The 26,495-nt window shown below is 35.9% G+C and overlaps 4 protein-coding genes across 4 annotated transcripts in view; all 4 read left to right on the top strand.

The window, feature by feature from the left end:
* LOC134854908 (protein arginine N-methyltransferase 5-like) overlaps positions 1-26,495 on the top strand; it is a 568,964-nt gene that overhangs the window by 533,044 nt on the left and 9,425 nt on the right. The gene's annotated exons all lie outside the window — the stretch shown is intronic.
* Positions 973-3,504, top strand: LOC134854385 (ras-related protein Rab-13-like). The gene is made up of 2 exons (XM_063870613.1): positions 973-1,360; positions 2,388-3,504. Exons 1-2 carry the CDS (start codon positions 1,045-1,047, stop codon positions 2,978-2,980), a joined length of 909 nt encoding a protein of 302 aa, XP_063726683.1. The 5' UTR covers positions 973-1,044; the 3' UTR covers positions 2,981-3,504.
* Positions 4,296-6,159, top strand: LOC134854154 (WD repeat-containing protein 76-like). The gene has a single exon (XM_063870280.1). The coding sequence runs from the start codon at positions 4,297-4,299 to the stop codon at positions 5,965-5,967; it is 1,671 nt and encodes a 556-aa protein (XP_063726350.1). The 5' UTR covers position 4,296; the 3' UTR covers positions 5,968-6,159.
* On the top strand, positions 18,175-25,872 carry LOC134854307 (5'(3')-deoxyribonucleotidase, cytosolic type-like). Its single transcript, XM_063870508.1, has 3 exons — positions 18,175-18,305; positions 22,105-22,257; positions 25,674-25,872. Exons 1-3 carry the CDS (start codon positions 18,182-18,184, stop codon positions 25,853-25,855), a joined length of 459 nt encoding a protein of 152 aa, XP_063726578.1. The 5' UTR covers positions 18,175-18,181; the 3' UTR covers positions 25,856-25,872.

Here is a 26,495-nt window from a genome sequence, read left to right on the forward strand (position 1 = left end):
TGAGTGAGGAGTAGGAGTAGGAATTTTGGTTTAGGATCATAATGAACTGTTGAGTTTATTTTTGTCTGTTGTTGATTGTCTTCTGAAAAAAATGAAACTTCATAATTTAAGGAGATACGTTTACTGACTACTTTTCATTGAATGCAAATCACAGAAATCCAGTGCTTGTTCGTGCAACGCTGAAGTTCTGCTTACTCCTTACATTTTCCTCGTAATAACTGTTGGATATTTTGAAGTTGTAGTTTATTTCTGTAATGAAGAAAACCCTAATTAGGCTGTATTTCAAGGCAGCGGTTTTGGTTGTGTTGTTAGTTTTAAATCATGTAATCAATCATTTGTAATAAAAGTTAGACCACCACAAAAAGCTGTTGATTGAAAGTTTTAGTGGTTTTCTTCGTTCGTTTTCTTAAGTTTATTGAGTTAATTTAGCCAAGGAAGTAAAAGAGACAAATTTAACCTGATTCATAAATACTGATTTAATATTTAAGATGAGTTTTTGTCAATACGTTGCTAATTACGATAGTTGTTTTTGAATATTGATTTTTGTTTACAATTATAGTTTTTGATCATAGGAATGAGTTAGAATGAGGTGAAAAGAGAACATCAGTGCTGATCAAACTCTGTGTTCCTAAACTGACTGAAGTGAATAAGTGTCTATCAATTAACTATTTCTAGTGTGACAGTGGCAAGCGCAGAAATTTTTCTTTGGGGTGGGCAGGTTTTGTCGACCCGTTTTTTTTTAGGCTGTCCAATTTGCTTTTCTGAGCTCTCCGAAAATATTATAAGCACCCTATTTTATCAATATTTTTTTTGAGGTTGGTCAATCAAAATTGGATGTCGTAACATTATAACAAAGGAGGGAACCTTTGACCTTTGGAAAAATTTGGCAACCACTCGGCACGCTACTGCACTGTGATATCAGAGACACCACTTTTATGATTTTTTTGCAATGGTTCTGATATTTTCAGTTGCAAATGAATTGAGGCATATGCGCTTTGCTATTCATAATCAATCAGTCTTGTATTGGACGTCAAACTCAAAGGCATGGCCGGTGATCGTCCAGAACTGGAGCCTACAATCTTGGACCAAATGCCTACTTGTCTTGCAACAGCAGTAGCGTCTCCGTTTCCGGCAACTTTCTCGCAACAAACTATCGATTCAGTTTTAAGTTCCAGAAATGGATTCGGACAGCCGAGTGTTCACGCTGGAGGAAAAAGAGCAAGCGGTGGCACGATGGCCGCGAAAATAGTGCTGCTAGGAGATGCGGCTGTTGGCAAAACGTGTCTGTTCTACAGGATATTCAGAAATGAGTTCACAGATTTGTACAAAACAACAATCGGAGTCGACTTTTGTCTGTTAGGTCAGTGTAAATTGCCAGGGAGGGATATATAATTTTTGTGTGGGGTAGATTTTCAAACAAGGTTTGGGGGCTGAAGTTATTTTTTTCCGAGCTTCTGTACACAAATTTTTTTCGGCTAAGTTTTTCGCGACCAAAATTGTTTTGATCAACCCTTTTGTGAGGTTCTTTTATTAACAGTCGATGAAGGTAAAGGAGGTTCTTATATAGGCATTAGATTTTTTAAGTGTTTTTTTTTCTGGTAAAAGTCTTAAAACGCTCTAATAACTACAGATGTGTATATATTTATATTCATGCACTTTTAAATGTACTTAAGTATAAATGCAAATACGAAAATGGAAATGGCGCGATAAACGAACATCTATTTTCGACAGTGTAATTTAATTTATAGATTTCCTAGCGGAATAAAAACTTTGCCCGTTGATCAAATTTTTCAGAGTCGATGATTTTGTTTTTTTTTTCCAGGAAAAGTCTGAAAGTTTGTTCAGGCTCGAAAATTTTTTCCAGATCTGACTTTTGATTTATTTTAAAGTTCAGTTCATTGTCTTTGTTAAAAGGAAGGCAAAATCCACTTTCGAATAGCAAAATTAAAAATGTCACGAAAAACGATCGTATTCTAGTTTCGAAAGTGGAATTTAATTTCAAGATTTCCCAGCGAAATAAAAGTTTTATCAATCCAGTTTTTCAAATTCAGTTAATTTTAGCAGAAAAAGTGTCTAATATAAATTCATATTGAATTTCAAAGAGGGTTAGGGTCATATATTTTTCATTTTGAAATTCGAAAGTTGAAGTTTTTTCAAAATTCGTTTTTTCCTGTTTCCTTGCGTTCATTGACTCAATTTGTTTATATTTCTTGCTGCTAAACGTGTTTTGAGATAAATTTTAGGACTGATCAGTCCAAAATTGTGGCTCTGAAATGGTACCAGAGAGCTTTTTTATACTAATAATGGTAGCTTTCGGGATATTTATATGGATTCAAGATTTTTTTTGTCTGAATAAACCGAGAGAAAAACGATATATTTTGTTTCAGATTACGTTATTTTATCAGTGCCATTCAGATTGCAACTGTGGGATACTGCGGGGTCAGAAAGGTTCAAAGCTCTCACTTACGGGTACTATAGAGGCGCTCAAGTAGTCATTCTAACATTTGACGTCACTGCTTCCGACGCCGTTCAATCATTACGTAACTGGCACTCGGAAATTTCCACTATGCTGGCATTACATAACACACGAACTCAGCCAATGTTCTTCGTAGTAGGAACTAAAATTGATTTGATAAAGGGAGTTGAGGATGAAATTTCAGCTACAGCGAGTTTGAAACTTCAAGAAGTTGAGCAAAAAGTGAATGATTTCTGTCTCGAAATTGGAGCTGAATTGTGGTTAACTTCGTCTAAGTGCAATATAAATGTCGACGCTTTTTTTAACAGAGTTGCAGCGTTGCTGTTTGATGACATAGTTTGTAGGAGTTTAGATGAAAAATCAGGAAATTGCATTAAGCTAGAGGAAAAAGAAGACAGTTCATCGAGACCTGGAAGTGGAAAAATACGACTTAAGCCCGATGCTAATTTGAAGGGAACACTGACAAGACAAGAGTCAATGACTGCTAAATCTTGCTGTAGATAGCGTAATTTGAAAGTCGAACAGAAGCTTTGCGTAGTATTTTTAATTGCTTGTACGTTATGTGAAAAGTTGTGCAATATTTATATCTGTAAATTGTAAATAATTTCAAAATCTATCTGCTTTCGCCAACAAAGTTCTGCCAAATCAAATCTGGCTTCTATTCTTATGTAAGTTTTTGATATGGTAAATTACAATAAAGTTATTTGCTTCTGTATAGTTAAGATGTTTAAGCACCAAAAGTTTCCCTAAATTGCTCGTGTCAAATTCAGTTTAGCCAATTTACTCATTTTTATCTTCGCTTTTAAATTTTATTTTGTCTTCATTACCCTTACGATTTGCAGAAATTATGCAACAGTTTTGTAGACCCTTTTCCCGTCAAAAACTTTGGGCACAGAATGGCGGTCACTGGAAAAGGTAATTTTACTAAGGCGAACTTATGGTGCTATATAGGCGATACATGTTTCTTATTTTGATCTGCACGCTAAAAACTTTTTAATGAAATTTTTTTCTTAGCCGTAGATTTTCGTTTTTTCGGTGTCAATTTAGATTACAGTGGATGATTTTTTTAAGAGTAATGAACGTAGTCTTGCTGATTTTTTTTTTGCTTGTTTTTTTTTGTTCTAGAAAATTTTTTAAATTTATTCGTCTTAAAAAAAGTCTGAGCGTTTTGATTTTTCGCGTTCTGACATATGATTTCTTTTTAAGTTCACTTCATTTCCATTGTTAAAAGGAAGGCAAACTCCATTATCGAGCAGCAAAAGTGTTAAGGTCACGAAAACGTGATCGATTTAATTTTCGAACGTGAAATTTAATTTTTAGATTTCCGAGGGAAAATAAGAAAAAGTTGTACCGGTCGAGAAAAATTGGTAAGAATTAGTATCGTTTCTCTGACAAAATAATACAAAATTGAGAGTCTGACTTCCGTACTAAACTTTTAGCGGTATTTTATTACTGCATTTGAACATTATTCAAGTGATTATTACCTCTCATTCTTGCTTGTTTTCATTTAACTCGGTCGCCCTTTAAAAATTATATGCAGAAAATAGTTTTTAATTGATTTAGATTTTTTGTCTTGAGACAGTGTGATTGAAGCATTCTGTGCTACTTGAGCAGCAAACGGCTAGCCGTTTTTTCCGTGCGATAGTTTGGTGAAGTAAGTTCTAAGCAATATTTGGAGTAACATGAAAATTATAGTAATTGACAATGTCACAGAGCCTTTGAATGAAAACCACGTGGCAAAAATTTTGACAATCGGTGTTTTGTAAGCAAGATGTCTAGTGCGCTTGTAGTTTAATTTTGTGATTTGTTTTTAAGATACAATGGAACAGAGCCAAGTTAGAAAATCTTTGCGCGTTAGAAAATCACGCGGAACAAACAGTTTTTCTCAGACGAATGAGTCTAGCAAAAAAGCCAAGCACATAGAAGTAAAAGAAGAGAATAAAAATGAATTTTCGCCCAATTTTGAAGACTGCAAACATGAAAGCCTACCTGCGCAACCAACTGAAGTTAAATTTGAAAGCAAAAACGAAAACTTTGAACCAGGATCCAAACTTTCTCTTTTCGAGCAAATGAGGCTAAAAAATATTGCTGAAAACGAAAAATTTTTACAAGAAATTGATCTCAATGCTCGATCATCGGTTCTTGGACCTCCGCAAAAACCAAAAGTCCAAATTCGAAAGTCAGTCCCCTCAAAGCCGAAAATGAAGATCGAATATTCTGATGAACCAAGAAGGAAATCTGAGAGATTGCAAAACATAAAGGTCAATCCTGTTTACATTGAATCAGACCTGGCCAAGATTGTATCTTCTTACTACGAACCGAAAGTTCCAAAAATTGAGCCCCATGTATACTATGGAAATTTGGGAACCTTAGGCGACGAAACGAACCACGAGCAATTGAAGAAATGTTTGAGCGAAACTGCAAATGGAAAAATCTGCGAAAAGCCGAAATGTTTGAACGTAGAGGAAACTTTACTGAAGATGTCAAAATTGAAGATTAGAGAAACAGACGTGGCTAAATGTTGCCAAGGGAGAATCTACGATGCTAAATTTCATCCCGGGAACAAATTGTTTCTCGCAACTGGGGATAAATATGGTAATTTAGGCTTTTGGGATATCGACGCCGACGAAATAGGTGGAAAATCATCAGGATGTTATCTTCGTCAACCTCATCAGATGCCAATTAGATGTCTGAAGTTCTCTCACTCTGATTGGTCGAAATTGTTCACATGCAGCTACGACGGAACTTTGAAATGTGTCGATTTGAACAACTGTGAGTTCACGACAGTTTGCAGGGAAGAAAACGTGAACTATCCTCCCAATGGAAATAAGTACAGCAGGTTTGGAAACGGGATGCATTGGTTCGATTTCTTTTTTGACGGGAATTCGGTTGTTGTGGGTGAGGAATTAGGTCACGTGGTTGTGGTTGATGCTAGAGCTAGTGAAACTCCTGCAACTGCTTTTGTCAACGGAATGAAACCTGTTAAATGCGTGTCTGCGCATCCGACCAAACCTTATATATTGGCTTCTGATTACAACACGGTCAAAATTTGGGATATGAGAAATACTAAGCAAAAATTTGTGGACGATTTGTACCATGGAAAGGTCGCGAATGGTGCGTTTTTCAGCCCGGTAACTGGAGATAAAATTTTGACAACTTGCTCTGATGATTATCTACGTGTATTTGATTCTTCTGTTCTATCGACTGATTCAATTAAAACTATACGCACTGTGAAACACGACAACCATACTGGAAGGTGGTTGGCACCTTTTCAGGCAATTTGGCACCCGAGAAACGAAGACGTTTTCCTCATCGGAAGTATGGACTATGCTCGAAAACTAGAGGTGTTTACAACAACAGGGAGCACAGGTTCGAGTCCAGCTCTGGAAATGGTCGGGAATGATAGTATCTGTTGCAGGAATGATATGCATCCAATGTTTGATATTGTTGCTGGTACTACTTCGTCAGGAAAAGCATTTATTTGGCGCTAGATGTTGTTACTGTACTAACCGGTTTGCTTGATATTCGATAAACTAATAGTCATTTGTAGTGCTTTTTTTTGAAATTTTGGTCTTTTTGAGTAGAATATTTCAATTCGTTAATCCGATCATAATCTTTGAATTTTGTAGCCGAAAGTTTTCGCAGTGTTGTTTGAACGGATGAAATTGTTAGTTTTGTTTTCAGTTCGCATTTTTTTTGTGAAAATTAACATTTTAACAAAAACTTGAATGTTCTAGCTGAGTGAAAGGGAAGCAGTAGCCGTAAAAGAGGATTATTTAAGTTTTAATGATTGAAATAATTTTTAAGTTCTAATATAGCCAAAACAGGCAGTTTGGTTGACAACTGATGCTATCATGGTGGTTGAGTTCGGAAAACAAAATGCTTACAATTTTTGTTCTAGGGGCACTCTGAAATATACTTAGCTTAAAACGGTAATGCAATCGACCGAAAGCATGATTCTTAAATTGTAATCGGGTACTAGTAACAACTTTGCTGACAGAATTTGCACGGGAGATGTTAGGTGCCATGACAAATCAAAAACCAATGACAGTTTTTGCACAGAGAACCTAGAGGTAACGTCCATGCTTCGGACGACAAAGACTCTGGGTTCAATTACGGGAAACGTTTTTTTTTTCAAATATAAAAAATTGATAGTTTAATTTTTGGACTATTATTCTTGTTTGCTTATTTTTATTCTTTCCTTAGTCCGGACTTCTCTTCTGAATTCGGCAATTTTTATTATAATTGAAATTCACTTTGTTATAATCCTGTAATTTGCAAATTTGCCAGCTGTGATGTTATATCCTTTAATGGTATATGTTATATCGCTTTGGCGACTACAAAGCGGGGCTGTAAACTTTCAGAGAATATCAGCTCTTATTTTTTTGCCCCTCTGTGTAAAAAAATTTGTAGCCAATTATGATCAAAAATCCAGAAAACTGAATGCAGTATTTTAGTCGATAAACTAATTCAGTAGAGGGTTTTTCGTTAATGCTAGAGTAATTATCGTTTGAATCAAGTTTTGATTCTGAAATGTTTGTTTGCTTGTGTTTGTGTCAGATTAGTTTGTGTTTGCTGTATTGTATTGATTTTTTAAAGTGGTACTCTTGAAAGAAGCCAACTTGCTGGGTCTTAATTTGAAAGTTCTCGGCTTTATTCTGCAAATGCTGGTCGTTTGCTCTGGATATCAATCTGAAAGCGTATCAAAATATCTCAGCTTTGGTACATGATATCTTTTCATTAAAAGATTTTGGCGTGATTTTTATGTAAGTGTGAATACTGCTTTTCTACACGTATCGTTCGGAACTAGTTGTTATGGACCACTTTCATATAAACGCGAAATTATTAGAAGGACGAAAATAGGATATTTTCCAAATTTGTTTGTTTTATCAATGAGGTTCTGGATGAAGACCGTCATCATGACCAAATAGATGAGTTTATCAGCCCTTCTAAATTTTGGCGCGTTTTTTGTACTTTGGCGTCTTTGGGAGTAACGGAGCCATGATTGCTCGCGTTTTATGGTACAAACCTCAGCGAAATTCAACAACCTCTGTGAACCTCGGCTGAATTCAACTGTCACTTCTGTTTTGCATTACGGATATTCGAACGAGTACGGAAAAACTGCTTCGTTTTTTGAAACTTTTCAGTGAGCATGCTCGCTGTCTGGAATGGTCATTGAACTTTTTTACAGTCATGGCTGGGCGATGGTCAAATTTCCTGATGGCCAATTTGAGAAGTGTGAGATTCAGTTCGCATTGGGTAAGCGTACCTCTGAACATTAGAATGCCATAAATTATGGATTAGAATGCCATAAATAATGGAAGTTTATCGGATTTCATTGAGGCATCTTTGGTTATTCTCTCTTCTAAATGCACAATGCTTAAGACAAATTCGTCTGATTTTGAACTCTTGTATGCAAGGGAATAAATGAATTTTGGTTTGTGCCGTACTTAGCTCCTTAACATAATCAGCGAACAGTATGAATGAATTGAAAGTGTTTTCCTACGCTTTTCGTCACCCATGATTTACTTTGCGAAACCAAATGTATTAGACCCACAATTTTTCCAGGCATTAGAAATCATGATACTTGGGAACCACAATGACACTTGAGTTCGAAATCCAGTTGAAGTTTATATGGTATGTTTTTTTTGGTTATTATTTCTGTAATGGAACATGTACACATACATACATACGCATATATACATATATTACATGCATACATTCATACATACATACATACATACATACATACATACATTTATACATACATACATACATACATAGATACATGCATAAATACATGCATACATACATACATGCATACATGCATACATTAAAAATATATACATATGTGATCGGCTGAAGCTATGATTCGTCTATTCTCGTTAAATGAGTGTGGGTATGTGGAGCATACACACATACATAGATACATACACACGAAATTCATACATACATACAGCCTAAGCAAGGGTCATATTAAAACTATTGAATACATAAACCGGAACTGTTTACGCTGTTTAGATGTCTCCAAATATTACTCTTAGTCTTTGATTTGTTGCTACTTTCTTCTGTCATATTTGTTATTTTTGAAGATTTTTTCTAATTATCAGCGATTATAAATGGGAATTCAAAAAATGGGAACTTGATGTTGATTTTTCAAATACTGTTGATTTTTGAAAAAATCAACAATAATTGCTAACTGAATTTGCTAACTGAAGTCGCGCTCTTATATAATCGTAGCCGGAAATTATTCTTGAATAGTTCAGATGGATCTAAATTTCAACTTCTTCCTGCCACACTCAAAGATTTGAAAAATCAACAATATTTGAAAAGTCAACATCAAGTTCCCATTTTTTGAATTCCCATTTATAATAGCTGATAATTAGAAAAAAGCTTGTATATATGTAGATATATTTGTAGGTTTTAATGTTGGTTTGACTAAAAGGGAAATTGCTTAATCTGCCTTCAATGAAGATACATAACTACAAACATACATTCGTCTATTCTCGTTAATTGAGTGTGGATATGTAAAATGTAGAAAATTTAGAATTGTTCGTTCAAATCATTTTCTTAGTAGTAATGTAGTAATTTTGTATAGTAATTTCGAGTGTGACAGGAAGAAGTTCAAGTTCCTAGTCTTGAGTTCAAAACAGCAACGGTTCCATTTGAAGTATACAAGAACTGTTCCCGATTATTTACGAGCGCGACTGAAGTTAGCCGAGAAAAACAGTTTTTCATTGCAAAAATACCAAGTCGAGGATTATAAATCATACTTGGAACATTATAACAATTGCAATCGGACCTAAATATTTTACTATGTTGCTTATAGACTGAACTTTGTAGCATTTGTCACTGAACGCAGATGGAGCAATCTCCCATTTTGTCATATCAATAAGAATACCTACATAATTACCTACATACATATATACATACATACATACATGCATGCATGCATGAATACATACATGCATGCATGCATGAATACATACATGAATAGATACATACATACATACATACATACATACATACATACATGCATGCATACATACATGCGAGATCGGCCGTAGCTTTGATTCATCAAATCTCGTTTCAACAATTGAGTGTGGATGTGTAAAATTTTGAAAATTTAGAACTGCTCGTTAAAATCATTTTCTGTGATGACATTCTATCATCTTAATTGCTTCTAGTACATGCTTAAGTTGATGATATTTTTTGACGAGTTCCGGTTTATTCTTTTTCAGTCCCGTTTTTAAACTTAACTTTTTTGATTTTGTTTTCAAAATATCCTGCTTTATTTCTTGAGTTTGGGAAAAGATGAACTTAAAATAATGAACAGCAAGAACAAAAGGACTCGGCCCATTATTTACTGCATTATAATAATTTGTTTGAAACAACTAATCGAGTTTTTTTCTCGAGAACATGAAAATTTTGAAGGAATGTGTTGGAACGAGTGCTGAAGCTTCACTGATGAGTTCATTTTTGTGCTAAAAATTATGAAGCAAAATATTCTTTTTTGTTCGCTTGCAAGGTTTTTAAATGATTTCGTTTTCGATTCCAAGTGTCACTAAACATAGTGAAGACACTTACATAAGTCGAGTTTTTTTTTCAGGAAAATTCCTAAAATTGGTTCTGGCCTCATTTGATTTTTGTGGTTTGAATTTTAATTTCTTCTTCAGTGCTGTTCAAATTCAGTTGCTAAAAAAATGCAAATTATGGAAGAGCAAATGACCAAAAAAACTTTCAAACTTCAAAAATCAATTTGAAGTTCCCAGCTATTAATCTCAGTTTTTAAATTGGGTTAATACTATTGAAAAGTGGTTAATCCGAAAAAGATCTAGAAGATAAAAAGCTGTAAGGCCATAGATTTAAATCCGTGAAATTTGATAGTTGAATTTTTCTTAAAAAAACAATTCAGCCATTTTTTTCGGTTTCTTGCGTTTATTGGCACTTTTCCAGCTATCAAATTTCTAATGCTTATGTTCTATATTTCAGATTAGCTTGTTTTACTGATGTTTTGCAGATTTTTTTAAGATGCATTTTCCCGAGCCAAATCTTCTTAGCCTACCTTTTAACGTGAGCGGAGTCATTTTTCAATTGCTGGTCGACAACTCTGGATATCAAACTAAAACCATATCTGAATATCTCAGGTGCGCTATCCGAGATGTTCTTGTATTGCGAGCCACTTGCCGTACTATGTATAACCGCGTCGATGATTCTTTTCTGCTTGTACCATTTGGAACTAGCATGTATGGATCCCTGTTGTACAAAATGGAAGTAATACGACAAATGAAATTCAGAAATTGGAAGTTTTCTAAATTCGTGTTTTTCAAAACAGATAAAAATGATGAGACGCAGCAAAAACTCAAAGATGGGCAACCGAACTCTTATGAAATTTTCGCTGCCCTGTGTTCTTTTGTGAATCGTAAAGCTATGGTAGTTTGTGTGTCATCTGACAAGCCGATACGTCGCCGTAGTTTAACCGACAATTTCGATTTGCATAAACATTATGAAGCAATTTCGATTTGTGCTAAAAATTATGAAGCAAAATATTCTTTTTTGTTCGCATGCAAGGTTTTTAAATGATTTCGTTTTCGATTCCAAGTGTCACTAAACATAGTGAAGACACTTACATAAGTCGAGTTTGTTTTTCAGGAAAATTCCTAAAATTGGTTCTGGCCTCATTTGATTTTTGTGGTTTGAATTTTAATTTCTTCTTCAGTGCTGTTCAAATTCAGTTGCTAAAAAAAATGCAAATTATGGAAGAGCAAATGACCAAAAAAACTTTCAAACTTCAAAAATCAATTTGAAGTTCCCAGCTATTAATCTCGGTTTTTAAATTGGGTTAATATTATTGAAAAGTGGTTAATCCGAAAAAGATCTAGAAGATAAAAAGCTGTAAGGCCATAGATTTAAATCCGTGAAATTTGATAGTTGAATTTTTCTTAAAAAAACAATTCAGCCATTTTTTTCGGTTTCTTGCGTTTATTGGCACTTTTCCAGCTATCAAATTTCTAATGCTTATGTTCTATATTTCAGATTAGCTTGTTTTACTGATGTTTTGCAGATTTTTTTAAGATGCATTTTCCCGAGCCAAATCTTCTTAGCCTACCTTTTAACGTGAGCGGAGTCATTTTTCAATTGCTGGTCGACAACTCTGGATATCAAACTAAAACCATATCTGAATATCTCAGGTGCGCTATCCGAGATGTTCTTGTATTGCGAGCCACTTGCCGTACTATGTATAACCGCGTCGATGATTCTTTTCTGCTTGTACCATTTGGAACTAGCATGTATGGATCCCTGTTGTACAAAATGGAAGTAATACGACAAATGAAATTCAGAAATTGGAAGTTTTCTAAATTCGTGTTTTTCAAAACAGATAAAAATGATGAGACGCAGCAAAAACTCAAAGATGGGCAACCGAACTCTTATGAAATTTTCGCTGCCCTGTGTTCTTTTGTGAATCGTAAAGCTATGGTAGTTTGTGTGTCATCTGACAAGCCGATACGTCGCCGTAGTTTAACCGACAATTTCGATTTGCATAAACATGATTCGGATGAATTCAAGCGAGCAGCAATTCTTAAACTTTTCAGCTTGCAGTTCTTCAATATAGAAATGTCTATAGATTTTCGTCCGATGTCAGCTGAAGGCTCAGGTTTTTCGGATATTATCGCCAATCTGGATTCCTATATGTTTTCTGTGAAAAGCGTCAAGTTTAATACAGGAGAAATATCTATACCAGATGCTATTCGAAATTCCATACAGAAAGGAAAGGTGACGGAATTTATAGTAACGCCTTTAGATTACGAAAATCTGGACGTCCCTGGTGGTTCTTTTGGTTCACTTGTGTCACAGTTCAGTTTCCTTGACATGAAGTATATCACAAAATTTGCGTTGCACAAGGTTAGTTATTCTGATGAGCCATATAAGCTTTTATGCCAACTTAAAACCATGTTTCCTCATATGCTTATCTTTGAGTTTTTTCTGCTAAAAACCGAAGATATGTCTCTTGATGATCGGCTGTATTGTGAGGATTTTTTGCCGGAAAAATGCACGATAGTCAAGTGTAATTTTACTGCTCTCAGGTTATTATACAGCGGTACTCCTATTAAAGATTTGTACCTTTTCATTGATAAGATTACAGTAAGGAATCATTTGATTGGTAGATCTCTTCCAAACTTATTTACCTTCATCACTTTATTGCAGAGTGACTTATCTTTGTTGAATTTGGTATTTGAATATTCTTTGTCGCCTTTTTCTTTTCAAGTTTTGGAGAGTTTTCTCCAGACTCAAAAGTGTTTGGACGTTGTCAGTGTGCGAGGTCGCCAGCCACAGCGAACCAATTTTTTTCTCTCTTTGCCGTGGCCCGCGGAAGAAAGTGAAGAACTTGCAAGACGTAATGCGATGGTTTTGAATCAAACTGGACTTCAGTTGCTTGTTATTGATGAGATAGAAATAAAGTTGACTTCATCTGTTGACGAGAAGATTTTAGATCTTATCAATCACTTAGACTTGAATCATGAATGGGAAATCCGAAGAAAAGCACCATACAGTTCTGAGTGTCTTTAAAATTCAGATATGCTGTTGATAAACCGTACAATATTTTTCCAGGCCATCTGACTAATTTTCGCTTAAATAACCAAGTGAACGATCACCTCCTAGAAGTAAAAGGCAAGTTTAAGCTCTGAGGCAAATTGTCATATGCTGAATTTTGATTGGATGAAACAAATTGCTTTGAACCAAGTGAATAATTGTTTCCTAAATTGATTTAAAGAAGCGATGGTTCTTGTGACCCATCCCATCCCTGCTTTTTTTCCCAATTGAACTATCATAGAATTTCTCCTCAGATAGTAAGATCCGCTCAAATAGTTTAATGGTTGAAGTTAGATTGTACGGTAGATTTTCAAAAAATATTCAAATAGATGTTTTTATGAATATTTTTAAAATCTATGCATAAATTTAAGTGCCTCGCGGTAATTATGCTATCGGCGCGAGCTTCTACTTACTTGAACTGAATTGAAATACTCAGTGAGAAATAGATGCAGTATTTAAATTATAAGGATCGCGCACGGTCCCTGAGGTACTGAATTATTAAACTGGTACTGAATTTAATGATCGATGAAGAGTGTTTTTGTTCCGACAACTGAAAGTGGGCAGAAACTTTGTCTTCGGATGTGTTGTAGTCTTTTAAAACTTTTTTCCACGCAAAATCAGGTACACAAAAATATCATCGGAAGGGGTTGAGTGATACAGGGTATTGAAGCCCTTTCAGTGGCGATTCGAACGGCAAAAATTTTCCAAGACATTTCTAAGTGCCGGTTTGAAATATTTGATTTTTTAGTCTAATTTCGAGCGAATAAATGATGAAGTGAGCAGGCTCATAATGAAGCGATAATCTTACAGTTACAACGTGAAAACTTAGTGTTACATATATTTATTAATTTTCGAATTTTCTTATAGAGCATTTTGGGAAGTAAACAATTTCTGAAATAAATTTAAACAAGTTATCTGCGAAAAAGTGAAAAAAAATTGGATTTTTTCTCGGTTCATTTTTGAAGAAAATAATGTCGAATATACTTAATTTAATATCACTATCGACTATGCCTTAGTTCGAGGCTTTTGCTCAGACTCTCTTATTAAACCTCGAGCAAGAAAAGGACACAGTTTGAAAAAAGTTCACTGGTCCCAAATAAGAAAATTCATATAAGACTTACTTTTTTGTTACTCGTAAAAGAGGCTAAAGAATCGCGCGTGAGAAGTTTTTAAAGCGTTGCGTGTTGAGTAAAAATGAAAGAATTCGTGTGCCAGGTTAAGATGTTAGATTAGTAAAAGATGGTTCGAATAAATTGTTACTAAATGACAAAGAAAATGCTAATAGTTCGAAGTATAGCGTATATCTCTATCAAATTGTTTCATAAACTTTCAGTAACATTGATTATAGATATGCCTTAATTGAAAATGAAAATGAATCAATTTATTTTAAAAAATCCATGTTCGCAATTCTCACCGTCTTATGGAATTGAACTGCTAAACGAAAATAGTAGTCACGTAAACCCATTTTTGCACCCAGAGCATAGCCCATAGAAATCCTCGTATTAATATGAACATGTAAAATTTCACGGCCGTGCGATTATTATTTAAGGAGTAGGCATACACAAGCTTCGTTCATTATTTCTTTCTTTTATTATGACTATGTGTAGATTTGTATTTTGTATATAATATATTAACTGGTATAGCCATTTATGGCCCGGTAGCTGACTTAAATCAAATTACACCTGTGAAGTCAACTTTACCAACTTTTTCTGGGCGTTAAGAGAAAAAGCGATAATATAATTGCTGTCTGTTGAATATCATTTTTTTGATTGCTTGCAAAAAAGCAATCAGCCATTGCACATGAAGTGAGGCGTGTGATCTAATCAATCGAAATGTTGTGGTGTGCCTTGATTGAATTTCTACGAAACGATGGTACAAGTGCGTTAAGCAAAATCTGAAGAATACAGGCTGTAGGAATAAAGGATGATTGGAGTAAGATTATACACAATCTAGATTGATTCCGTGTTTCATAAAGAAAAAGGCGCTACTAATTTTAAGTTCTACATTTATCTCAATTTCAGTACAAAAAATTACAGTAACATGGATAAGAGGGGTCTTTCATTTGAAATTGAGAATGAATTGAACTTGCCTATAGAAAAGCACGTTTAATTCTACCCATCTAATGGTAATGAACTGCTGAGGAACTTAATCCCATTTTCACCCCTGTTCTGCATTTTTTGAAGTTTCAAAAGTTACCTACCAAATTTAATGGTACTAGAAAGCAAGAAGATTTCCTATTAGAGTCCTTAAATTAGGAAATTGAAAAAAGTTAAACAAGCCTTAGTTTATACTAGTGTTGCATTTATGGAGTGAAAACGCGAAGCTCCTAAACTCAATGCTTACGGAATTATGGCCTTTTTAAAAGTGTTCTTAATTTTCAAAATTTCATTTTTTCAATGTTTTCTAATTAGGTCCTGTGAAAATTTATTGTTCATGATATTGGAAAACTGAGCAACTAGCTCACTTTTATCGGAAGGATGTAGAAATTGATGTTTTTCTCAATCTAATAGGGTAAAAGGGGAAAAATTTTGTGCAAAAATTTAAAATTCCAAAGGCAGTCAGCCTCTTTTTTACTTGCAGGACTGATTTAAAAACAGAAAGTTTCAAACACATTGGTTGTTTTTAATTCAAAAAAGCTCACTTTTTCATGTATGATCGTCTATTGATTAGTTTCTACTAATTAATTAGTTTCTATATATGTTTTTTGTTTGCTCGTCTTTTCAATGTTCATGTTTTGGTTGATGATATAATTTTGATTACTGCCGAAAAATAGTTATACCGGATCGGTTTTTGAATTTGGATAAAAAAGTTCCAAATCGGGACCCCTGCATTCAAAGTTTATTATAGGTTTGTAGGGCTCACTGTTTTTCCCTTATTACCGTGGCAATTATTTTTGGTTGCAGGCCTTTTTGACAGCATTATTCTTAGATTTAGTTGATAAAATCTCCGAAAATAGATCAGTCATATATATAGTAGTTTGGGTGCTGCTGATTTTGAGGGTACCACTGGGAATATTGCTGTGGTGCAACTGGTGGCATATTTTGAAAGTTTGGCTGAGTATTGTTGAAATCAAGTTTATTTTACCAATTATTTCTGTGTCTTCCACCTCGTTGTTGTCCATACCCGTTATTTTGGTTTGACTGATAGCCACTATACTGACCACTGTGACTGCTATTGTTCCGATTCTGTTCGGAAAGCGGATTAGATTGTTTCTGCGACTGCTCAGTTATTTGTGATCTCATTTCGCTGAGCTGCTTCTCCATTTGTTCCTGATTTGTGGACAATTTTGTGAGAGCGTTTATAAGATTTTCTGAGACTTTGTCGTTTACTTCGTTAAATCTGTCTTCCGGGTAATCGTCTTTTCGGCAAATTTCACGAATTGTGATTTGCTTCTTGGTCAGGTTACACAATTCCTGAACTGTAGTTGCAGGTGGTTGTTCCCAGCCAGCCTGGGTTGTTGCAGGTGGTTGTTCCCAGCTTTGATCTCAGCCAGCCTGGCATTCCCTTAATGAACATTCGTGTAGTTTGTTCATTTCGATTGTCATGTACAGCATCTATTCTTTCTTGCCTTTGAGCAGTTTCTCGGTGGAATCGTGCTGCTTCGGCTGCTGCAGGTGCTCCAATAATTGCGGGATCAATTGGGGTGACAGCTGGCAAATCTGGTGTCGGATACGCTCGCTGCGCTTTCTTTGTCAAGTTCACGAGAAAATTCTCGGGAGTATCGGTTTTCGGGTTGAATCGCAGTTGTTCTAGCTTCAAAACATGGACTTCTTGAAGCTGAGGATTGCAAAAGTGATCCCGAGAGCTATGAGACTCGCGGAAACGTTCGCTCGAGTTGCAGGTCCTAGTGTCTGATAGAATCTCAGCGCATTATCTCGTAGATGTAGCTGCAAGAAATTCGCTTGTTGCTCGTTTGGTATCGCTGCTACTCCGATGTAGACTTGAAAAAGTTGCTCGAATTCTGAAAAGTCTCCTTTTTCCGCTCCTCCGTAGGGTTCGACCGAAACTTGCGCGTGTGCCATCGTCTTACAGTTGAATGAATATCAAGATGATACAGTTGATGATAAGACACAGCACTTATTCAATTTAGGGGAAACACTCGAGAGTTTGCAATTTAAATGAGCGTTTAAAAAAAAGGGCCAGCGGTATCACTGATCAGGTTTTATTGCTGCAATTATATGGTTGTGCTAAAGGTTCCGCTACTTCACTTCTATGGTGAGGAAATTTAATGACAACTATATCAATTTACTGCAGGTTTAAGTTTTGAGTTTGTTTTAACTAACTGTTTTTGTTGATTGTTGAAAAACCTGTAGATCTGCTTTCTTTGTCTGCCTTCTCAGTAGCTCAGCTGCCCTGCCTTCTGACTGGAAGATAAAGTAGAGATGTTGTAGGTCACAATCCACATCTTTCTGTAGATTGAAGAAACTGTCAGCTCAGAGATGTTGAGAAGTCGTGATTGTCTTCTTTTCCTCCCTGTCTGTCTCAGTTGATCGCCGAATGTTGCTCTGCTACCCACATCTACGCGTTGCTGGGTGAAACGGTTGTTGTTGCCCTGTTCTGCTTCAGCAAAATGCGGTTGTCACCGTCTGCTCGTGTGTTGTAGTCTTCAATTGCCGATGACTTTTGGTGAATCCAGAAGTAGAATCTTCCGCGACAGTCACCATGTAATATAGTGTCCCTTCGGATGGCTGTGGACAGCTATATCGTCGTTTATTTTAATTATTACGAGCTGTTCGAATAGTAATTAGCGCTACTGGCTATCAAGTGTTATTGTTTTTTATTTATAATTTATATGTCTCGAGCGGTTAAGACTTATCTTGCTTTTAAGGACGCAGGATTCGGTTCTTAACTTCTGGAATATCACTAGTCGATCAGCGCAAGATAGAGCATGATATAAAATTTAATTCTGTTCAAGTCTACCCAATTGATTAGTAGCTCGGTCTAAATCTCTCTCTAATGATTGGTATCAATTACCATCAATATTTACATAGTTAAAAAAATATAAATGTATAAACTTCATCTCATTAACAAGGTTAATTATGTAATTTATTATAGCATAAGAATGCATGACATCATGCAGTGATGTCACAGTTACCTTTTTAGATCTTGTTTATGGCATCACTAATGAAAGGTGGCAGCAGAAGTGACAAGTCGAAAATAGTCCTCGTTGATATGGATGGAGTCATAGTCGATTACGAACTGGGTTACGAAAGAGCTGTATCAGCATTGTTTCCAGGTATTCTTTCATCCCGATTTGAAAGAGAAGAACGATTGTTTTTGTGAGCTCCCACACAAATTTAAATTATCGATTTGCAATTTTTGAACGATTTTCTTAACTTCGTCGAAGATAGCGAGGGCTGTGTTTAAGTTCTAACAAGTTTTTCATGTTATCTATTTTTTTTATTCTATAGTGCTGATTACCCTTGCGACCATAGGCTTTTTTCCGTATACAACTCTGTCCACAGAATTCGCACGTGTTTTACTGCAGACGTAATTGCAGTATGTTCATGTTAGGTATATACCTTGTGTATGTACCTTGTGTACCTGTCATGGGTTCATTTAAAATTATTTTTTGTGTCAAAAAATTCGGTAGTTTTTCGGAACTTGAGTGTCTGCTAATTTTCCGAATGATTACTTTTTGTTGGTTTTTATAAGAATGGTTGAAGTCTTACAAAATTTTTTGGGTAAATCTAAGTCACTTTCCCAGACTATCGTAATAAAAGTAAAACTTCAAAAAAAATTTGAAATGTTCGAAATTTTATTTGTTTTCAGTTTGCTCAATAACTTTGGTTTCAAATTTTTATGTTTTTGTTTGTTCATTCAGCTGTTTTTATCGTTTTTTTTTGGTTTTCACTTTTCTGTTCAGAATATTCAGACTATTTTCAAAAGTTATGTTCAGAATATTGTTCAGATCACATTTGTTGTGTTTCTAATCTGATGTGTCTAGGCTTCTGAAAAATTGAGTAACATTGTTCGGTATTTATGTCTTTCATTTACTCAATTTAAAAGTATATCAGAGTTAGTGGTTTTTGGCTCTTTCATTAATGCAGCTAACCAATGCTTTGATTGCGTGTCTTTGGAATACTTCGTTGAATAGCGGGCAAGTTTTAAAAGTAAGTCGGAGGTACGCCGATTTTCTTGCTTACGTAATTTCTCCACAAATTTTGTAATCTGATTTTTTGACTTTTAATTTTTGCTTCGCAAGTGGTGCGAAGATCTGATTCGCCTGTGCTTACCGTATCCAGACATAACGAGAATAATTTGAAACTTCAAAGGAGTTTTTTTTTCAAATTGGGGTGAGATTAAACAAAAGTGATGAGAACAAAAGTTGCTTTGATATTAATTAGAATTATTCTGATGCAATTTATTTTGCGAATGAAATAAAAATTTTACCCTAATAATGCATCGTTTTGTTTTTCTTTAGTTCATCAAGAATTACGTTGAACTGCGATTTCTGCTGTGCGTAACCCAAATTTAATCCAATAAATTCATGAGCATGTTTACTTTTAAATGAAAAAAAAGTCGATCAATTGCATACAAGTTATACACAAAAAAGTTGCAAAAGGAAAGCGTAGCGAATCATCGCAAAAAACTTACACGAAGCACAGCGGAACGTTCGTTGTGGGTTTTCTTAGACAAGCTAGAAACTAAGGTTAACTCAATCGTTTCGCAAGACCTAAGATCACTAAACAGTAACTTTCAAGAATTGGAAGCTTTTTTTTAAAAGTTAGCCTATAGCTATTGCACCAACTGAGATATGGTGTGAGAAAGAAACAAATGTGAAGTTTTTCTATTGCAAACTACCATGAACTGGTTATTGCAAAGAAAAAACTTCCTGGTGACGGAGTAGGAATATACGTCGAAAATTCCATAAATTACTGAATTTTAACTCAAACAAACCATCTCAACGTCCAAATATTGACCATGTAATTAGAAATATTTGATAGTTAACCTTCAATTTCAACCGTTCACCGGTTGCCTAATTTTGGTATTGAAGAGACACAATATTTTTGCAGGAGCATATGATAAAGCTATTTGCTCAAAATCAGATGTAAGCCTTTATTATGCGATAATTTGAACATCAATTTTTCAGAAACAACCATTTTAATGGAAAATTTGTGAGCACACTATTCGGACAAGGTAGATTTGAAGTTAACAAATTTAGCCAAAATCCATACCACATGGACAAATACCTGGATTGATTTGTACTTCACGGTTTTTGATGGGTTGTGTGAAACAAAAATTACTGCCCTATCAGACCATCATTGTTTCGTTCTAAACAAAATAATTGAGTTTCAATGAAAGTAAAAGGAAAAAAATCCCATATGTTAAGAAATTTCAAGCATTCTGACGAAAACAAAATTCAATTAGATATAAAATTTTAATATACAGAGGCTTACTTTGAATCAGATCTCGATCACCGCAAGTTTTACTTGATGAATCGTTGGAAATTTTTTGAATTTCACTCGAACTCCCTTAACGGAGTAGTACGATTGAAACAGCGAAATTAAAAAGTGGAAAGGAGGAACTGAAAGATTAAGTTATAAGGTACAATTTTGTCAAAAGTGGTCTTTCAACATTGTACCTGGAAAACGAAGGCGAACAGATTTGTGCAGATAGACAGATATTCTTCAGTCAGAAAACACTGATAGAAAGAATTTCAAAATATCAAACAATGTTTTTAGAACAAAATACAATATCAAAAAGTAATTCAAAAGCACTAATTTCCCAAACGAAAGATCTCTGTGGCGCAATTGTAAAAAGTGAAGTAGAAACAACCAAATTAATACTTAGATTTTTTCGTGGAAGTTGGAAAACACTTAAGCATTGAACCAGTTATACACTTAAGTGTTTTGATCTTTGGGCTTGCCAATAAAAAGGCTGAGGAAAAGTTGAGTACCCTCAAAATGGGATGCTAAGGTCACTTTTCTCCAGAAAGAGGACGGATACTTTGCGATTTTCAAAAAAATTAAGACAATATCTACACATGGAAAGAATTGCATGTTTATGATTTGATAAAATTTTTTGTTGAAGTTTTGAACAAGCAGCATTCATTTATTCGATTGCAAAATTACAGTTGAACTGGAAGAATTGTTGTATGGATTTTTAAAAAAAGTTTGAGAACTTTGCGCACAGTTACAGGTAGAAGAAGAGAACACAGCTTATGTTTTTTTGCTCAGTAATCCTGACAGATCAGATATTAGGATTACGCTGTTTAGAGGCGGTAAATTGACAGTCTAATCCCAGTCTATTGCCTTTTGATGACATCTCACGTTTTTTGTACTAAACATAACTTAGAAACTAATTTATTGGGATTATAAGAAAGTTATATCAAAAGGCGCTTTATACCCAACCCGATAAAGTTCTATAAGTGTAAAATCTCCATCTCCAAAAATATGTATAAGAGAATACATTTTTACTCGACAGCCAAAAATGTCATTTTTACTTAATGAAATCAAATTTTTGCTCAAAAACAAATTTTAAATGGTTAGAGCTATTTTTGGAGCAATAAACATCGTTTATATGCTCCGTGTTGTTGGGCAAAACTGCAGTCGCTGATCAAGGATTTCTGTGGAGATGGGAGCAGCTGATTTTCAAAACATTTATTCGATCTAATATTAGACCAACCAAACTTACTTTTGGTGCTCCGGTCCCCCTCAATTTTTGAGGACGTTGGCGGCGACAGGATGTTGGCGGCGACAGGATGTTGGCGGCGACAGGATGTTGGCGGCGACAGGATGTTGGCGGCGACAGGATTTTAGCGGCGACGGCTCCTTTGGATCAATTTCAGGGTTTGGTCGACCGAAAACTGAAGTCGGAAGCTAAAATCAAAGACCCCCTTTGGGTGGTCAGAGACTGAATGCCTGAGGGGGTGCGGGTTAGGTCGTCTAAGCACGCAACACATAGATCCCCTTTTGGGATCCTGCATGTTGTTGTTGAGAGTATTTTTGCTTCTGGGTGAATCATAAACAGCTTTATCTGATTAGCTGGCAGTACCTGGTGGATGAATGGTTTATAATTATCTTGGGTTCCAGGCATGGATCTCATACCTCGTGAAGAGAGGAAGGTCTTCTATTCAGACGTGCAGTACTCGGAACTCTACCCTGAGCATCGGGAGGAGTTTCAAAGAATTGCAGTTACTCCTCGATTTTTCAGAGATATGCCTATCATGAAGGGCGCAAAGGAAGGTTAGAATTTGGCTAAATTTATCGAATTGTATGGTTTTTGAATGGAGATGTGTTTAAAAATCTATCCCTCTTTAATTTTTCTGTAATAGATTATCGAATAGCAAACGTTTATTTTTTAAAATGTTACTTGGTTATTTCGCACTGTCATCTCGAAAAAAAAATGAAAGACAATATTCTGGAGAAGTTTTTAAAATGCAGCTTTCTACAATAAAAGTATGTGAAAATACTGCATTTGTGGATATGTTCATGTCGGCGATATTGTTAAGTACAGTGACTTGAGAATGTAAAATCGGAAAATTATCAGATCTAAAAAAGTATGCCTTTGAATTACAGGTATTCCTTTCAATAGTCACGATTTTTCAAAGGACAGCTTTGAACCGGTGGCCTCTCGATATCAATTTCCCCCTCGATGTCGTTTTTGGATCAAATAACCTTCAAATTAAATTTAATGACACCTGTTAAAATTGTCACGATCTTCTGCTGAAAATGAGTAAAGTAAGAATTAAACGCTATTAGTTGTAACTGATAACTGACTCCAAAGAAGCGCTTCAATATATGGTTCAATTGGACTCAGAGTTTTAAAAAGTAATATATAGACTGTTATTTATTGTTCCGGCCACTAATGTATTCGAATTTAAGTATAGCCTATACTGTCTTTTTTATGCAATTGTAGAATTCGAGGATTGCTTCTCTAGGTTCGTTCTCTCTCTCTCTCCCTCTCTCTCTCTCTCTCTCTCTCTCTCTCTCTCTTTGTGTGTGTGTGTGTGTGTGTGTGTGCGTGTGTGTGTGTGTGTGTGTGTGTTAACGGCGCCGCAAAGTATTCCCTTGGGTACTCCACTCAGAGATTCAGTGCTATCTACAATCCCGAAAGGGTTAAGTTGGTGGCAATTTTTCTCGGTATTATGTCGCTTGCCCCCTTTTTACTGCTCTTAAGGATGTATCGCTCGTATTCACGATCGCTAGAATTTCCAAGTGTAATTGAAATCGTATTAATATTGTCCACATACAGATGGCTCTGAATGAGTGGCTAACATATAATCTAATCAAATGGAAAGGGTCCGCGATTTATCGACTAGTGTTATTCAACTAAACAATTCTTCCTCTCTAGAGAGGCCTAACTACCCGAATACGCTCAATTATTTTCCACATCTACTCAGTGAGACCTGCTCAAGTTAATATTGTCTCTACGGATCACTAATCCTTTGAGGTACTTTGACTAATCTCTTTAATTTCGCAACAATGTTCTCTGACTGCGAGAGCCAACTATATACTGTCTCCGCAATAATTGTTCTGACACTTGGAGGCTCTCCAATACCACCAGTGCCTTATCTTTATTTACACTTAGTTTCGGTTAAAGTCACGCCATTTCCTGCCAATCCTGGCATCCGTTTAATTCACTCCTCCGCACCTGTTTTTTGAATACATCCCTCCTCCTCTCAACACTTCCAAGGGCCAAGTTTAGTTTCTGTTATCAATTATGTCACGCTTAATAGATACCCGGTATGCAGTAGGTGTCACATTTCGAACAACCAATCAAATGCCATGCGATCCTAATCAACGAATTCCTGACCTCCGTGAACTCTAGCCCACAAGCTCACCTCAACCTCCAGAACATTTTTTGTTTATTCAGTGCGCCTCACACGTTCTGTTTTTAACAATCCGTTAATGTGTTCGTCCTCCCGCGGGGAGAGGTAGAACTTTTTCATGGTTAGCTAATTCATTTCGAGCATTAAAAAACTCCATCTACACCCTATTCCAATCCCGACCTTCAAGCTAACAGGGCGAAGTAATTTGTCTATTAGGGGCCAAGTCAAGCCAAACAGTCACCTCGTGGGAGCCCAGTGAACTTCCCTTCCAATCATTTTCTTTAAGATACTTACTTCGTATGCCGCGCTCCTTTTACTGCCAGTTTTTTCTGGGACTACTTTTTTGTTGGTTTTCTATCAGTTCTAGTTGAATAAGTCTAGTTGATTTTCTATTAATAGCTCAGCGATCGTAGCCAAGCTCAATTCAATATTTGCCATGTCCACTTCTTCTCGATCAAACACTTCAACTCAATGATTTCGCAGGTTTTTCCTTTCATTTTTTTTATTCCTTTTCCATAGCCCAAATTTACCCCCTATTATACGTAGGGTGGCCGACTCTTATCTCAAAGGGTTGAGACTGGGAAACTGGCAACATTCCGGTGTTAATCAAGGTTTTCTATGAATTTTGGTCCTCATTGTCCAAAGGTCATTCTGGGGTCACCCGGGGTCAATCTTTCCTATTCAACTTCAGAATCTCATGGGGGTTCAAATTAACATTTGAAGGAGTCGCCGGAGGTTCGTGTCTTCGGGTTTTTTCGTGGTTCGTGTCTGGTGTCTATTGCTGCTATAATTTCAAAATGCGCTCGCTCATTCTTTTGGGTAAATTGCCTATTTCCGGCGTTTTTCTCAAGTGATGATAACTTCCGGTTCAACCGCTGACTTAAGCTAAAATTGTAATACATGTCCATTGACAACCTATCATAACCCAAAGTTTTGCCTCCCTGCGTTCAGTGGGTTCGAGATTTTGGGGTGTTTAGTCAACGACTTCTTGGGACGTAACACAGGAAGTAGGGGTCTAGGGGGTCATGTGTTTTAAGCTTAAGCTTTCCTCAGCTAGGTCTATCACCTATTAAACTTTGGTCCCATTCCAACCGCTGTTTACCGAGTTCCAATATGACTATTTGCACTTCCGGGAACCGATATTACTTGGGCCGGGGGGAGGTGTCCTGGTTTTTGCATGCACAGGTCAAATCATCTCTTGTATCCCTCCTATGAGTTTCAATATGGTCTTGTATGGTTCTCAATAATCAACGTCATAATTATGTCAGGCAAACTCCACTACCGAACAGCGAAAGTCTAAAGGTCACCAAAAACGTGACCGACTTCTAGTTTCGAAAGTGGAATTTAATTTTCAGATTTTGAAGCGAAATAAAAAATTTACCTATTTATCCAGATTTCTCACATCAGATCAATTTTATCAAAAAGTGCCAAAATTCAAAGAAAAAAATTGATGCCCATAAAACCCTTTGAATTTTTTTTCTGTTTGCCTGCCTTCAGTGGCTCTTTTCCATTTGTATGTTGGCTATGCTTGTTTTGCCAACTCTTAATTTTTCTAAAGGATCTTATGACCAGAATGCATACTTACCTCAAGAGAGCGATTTTGATCAAAACATTGTTGCAAAAATGACAAAAAACAGCATTTCGGCTCATTTTTGGAGTAGCTTGCTTGCGGCGCAGGAATTTATGTCTTCGATTGGTAACATCTTTTTGGTTTTTGAATGGTGAATTTAACCGTTACTTGTTATGATAATAACAAGCGTTTGTTCTAATGCTTAGAAAATAACAAAAAAACATGCAGTGAGCTTTGACATTGGGTCTGGTTTTTTTCAGCCCTGGAGAAATTGAATGGTAGATATACACTGTTCATCTGCTCAGCACCTATGACGCTGTTCCACGACTGTGTGAGAGAAAAGTACGAGTGGGTTGAGGAGCACTTGGGATTCGAGTTCACCAAACAGATCATTCTTACCAGAGATAAAACTGTAGTATCAGGCAAGATTAATAGGTTATAGATTAATAGGATATACAATATTGTAACCGTGGAGAAGATTGATGAAAACTATCATTGAAATAGAACACGGGCAAAAAAGGGGCGGGGAGAGGTAGAACTTTTTCATGGTTAGCTAATTCATTTCGAGCATTAAAAAACTCCATCTACACCCTATTCCAATCCCGACCTTCAAGCTAACAGGGCGAAGTAATTTGTCTATTAGGGGCCAAGTCAAGCCAAACAGTCACCTCGTGGGAGCCCAGTGAACTTCCCTTCCAATCATTTTATTTAAGATACTTACTTCGTATGCCGCGCTCCTTTTACTGCCAGTTTTTTCTGGGACTACTTTTTGTTGGTTTTCTATCAGTTCTAGTTGAATAAGTCTAGTTGATTTTCTATTAATAGCTCAGCGATCGTAGCCAAGCTCAATTCAATATTTGCCATGTCCACTTCTTCTCAATCAAACACTTCAACTCAATGATTTCGCAGGTTTTTCCTTTCATTTTTTTTATTCCTTTTCCATAGCCCAAATTTACCCCCTATTATACGTAGGGTGGCCGACTCTTATCTCAAAGGGTTGAGACTGGGAAACTGGCAACATTCCGGTGTTAATCAAGGTTTTCTATGAATTTTGGTCCTCATTGTCCAAAGGTCATTCTGGG

Source organism: Symsagittifera roscoffensis, chromosome 9 (assembly GCF_963678635.1).
Source record: "Symsagittifera roscoffensis chromosome 9, txSymRosc1.1, whole genome shotgun sequence".
Lineage (NCBI taxonomy): Eukaryota > Metazoa > Xenacoelomorpha > Acoela > Convolutidae > Symsagittifera > Symsagittifera roscoffensis.

Coding starts and splice junctions, on each gene's coding strand:
- LOC134854385 (XM_063870613.1), top strand. CDS start 1,045: ATGGCCGGTGATCGTCCAGAACTGGAGCCTACAATCTTGGACCAAATG. Junction 1,361..2,387: donor AGTCGACTTTTGTCTGTTAG/GTCAGTGTAAAT, acceptor ATTTTGTTTCAG/ATTACGTTATTTTATCAGTG.
- LOC134854154 (XM_063870280.1), top strand. CDS start 4,297: ATGGAACAGAGCCAAGTTAGAAAATCTTTGCGCGTTAGAAAATCACGC.
- LOC134854307 (XM_063870508.1), top strand. CDS start 18,182: ATGGCATCACTAATGAAAGGTGGCAGCAGAAGTGACAAGTCGAAAATA. Junction 18,306..22,104: donor TGTATCAGCATTGTTTCCAG/GTATTCTTTCAT, acceptor CTTGGGTTCCAG/GCATGGATCTCATACCTCGT. Junction 22,258..25,673: donor CATGAAGGGCGCAAAGGAAG/GTTAGAATTTGG, acceptor GGTTTTTTTCAG/CCCTGGAGAAATTGAATGGT.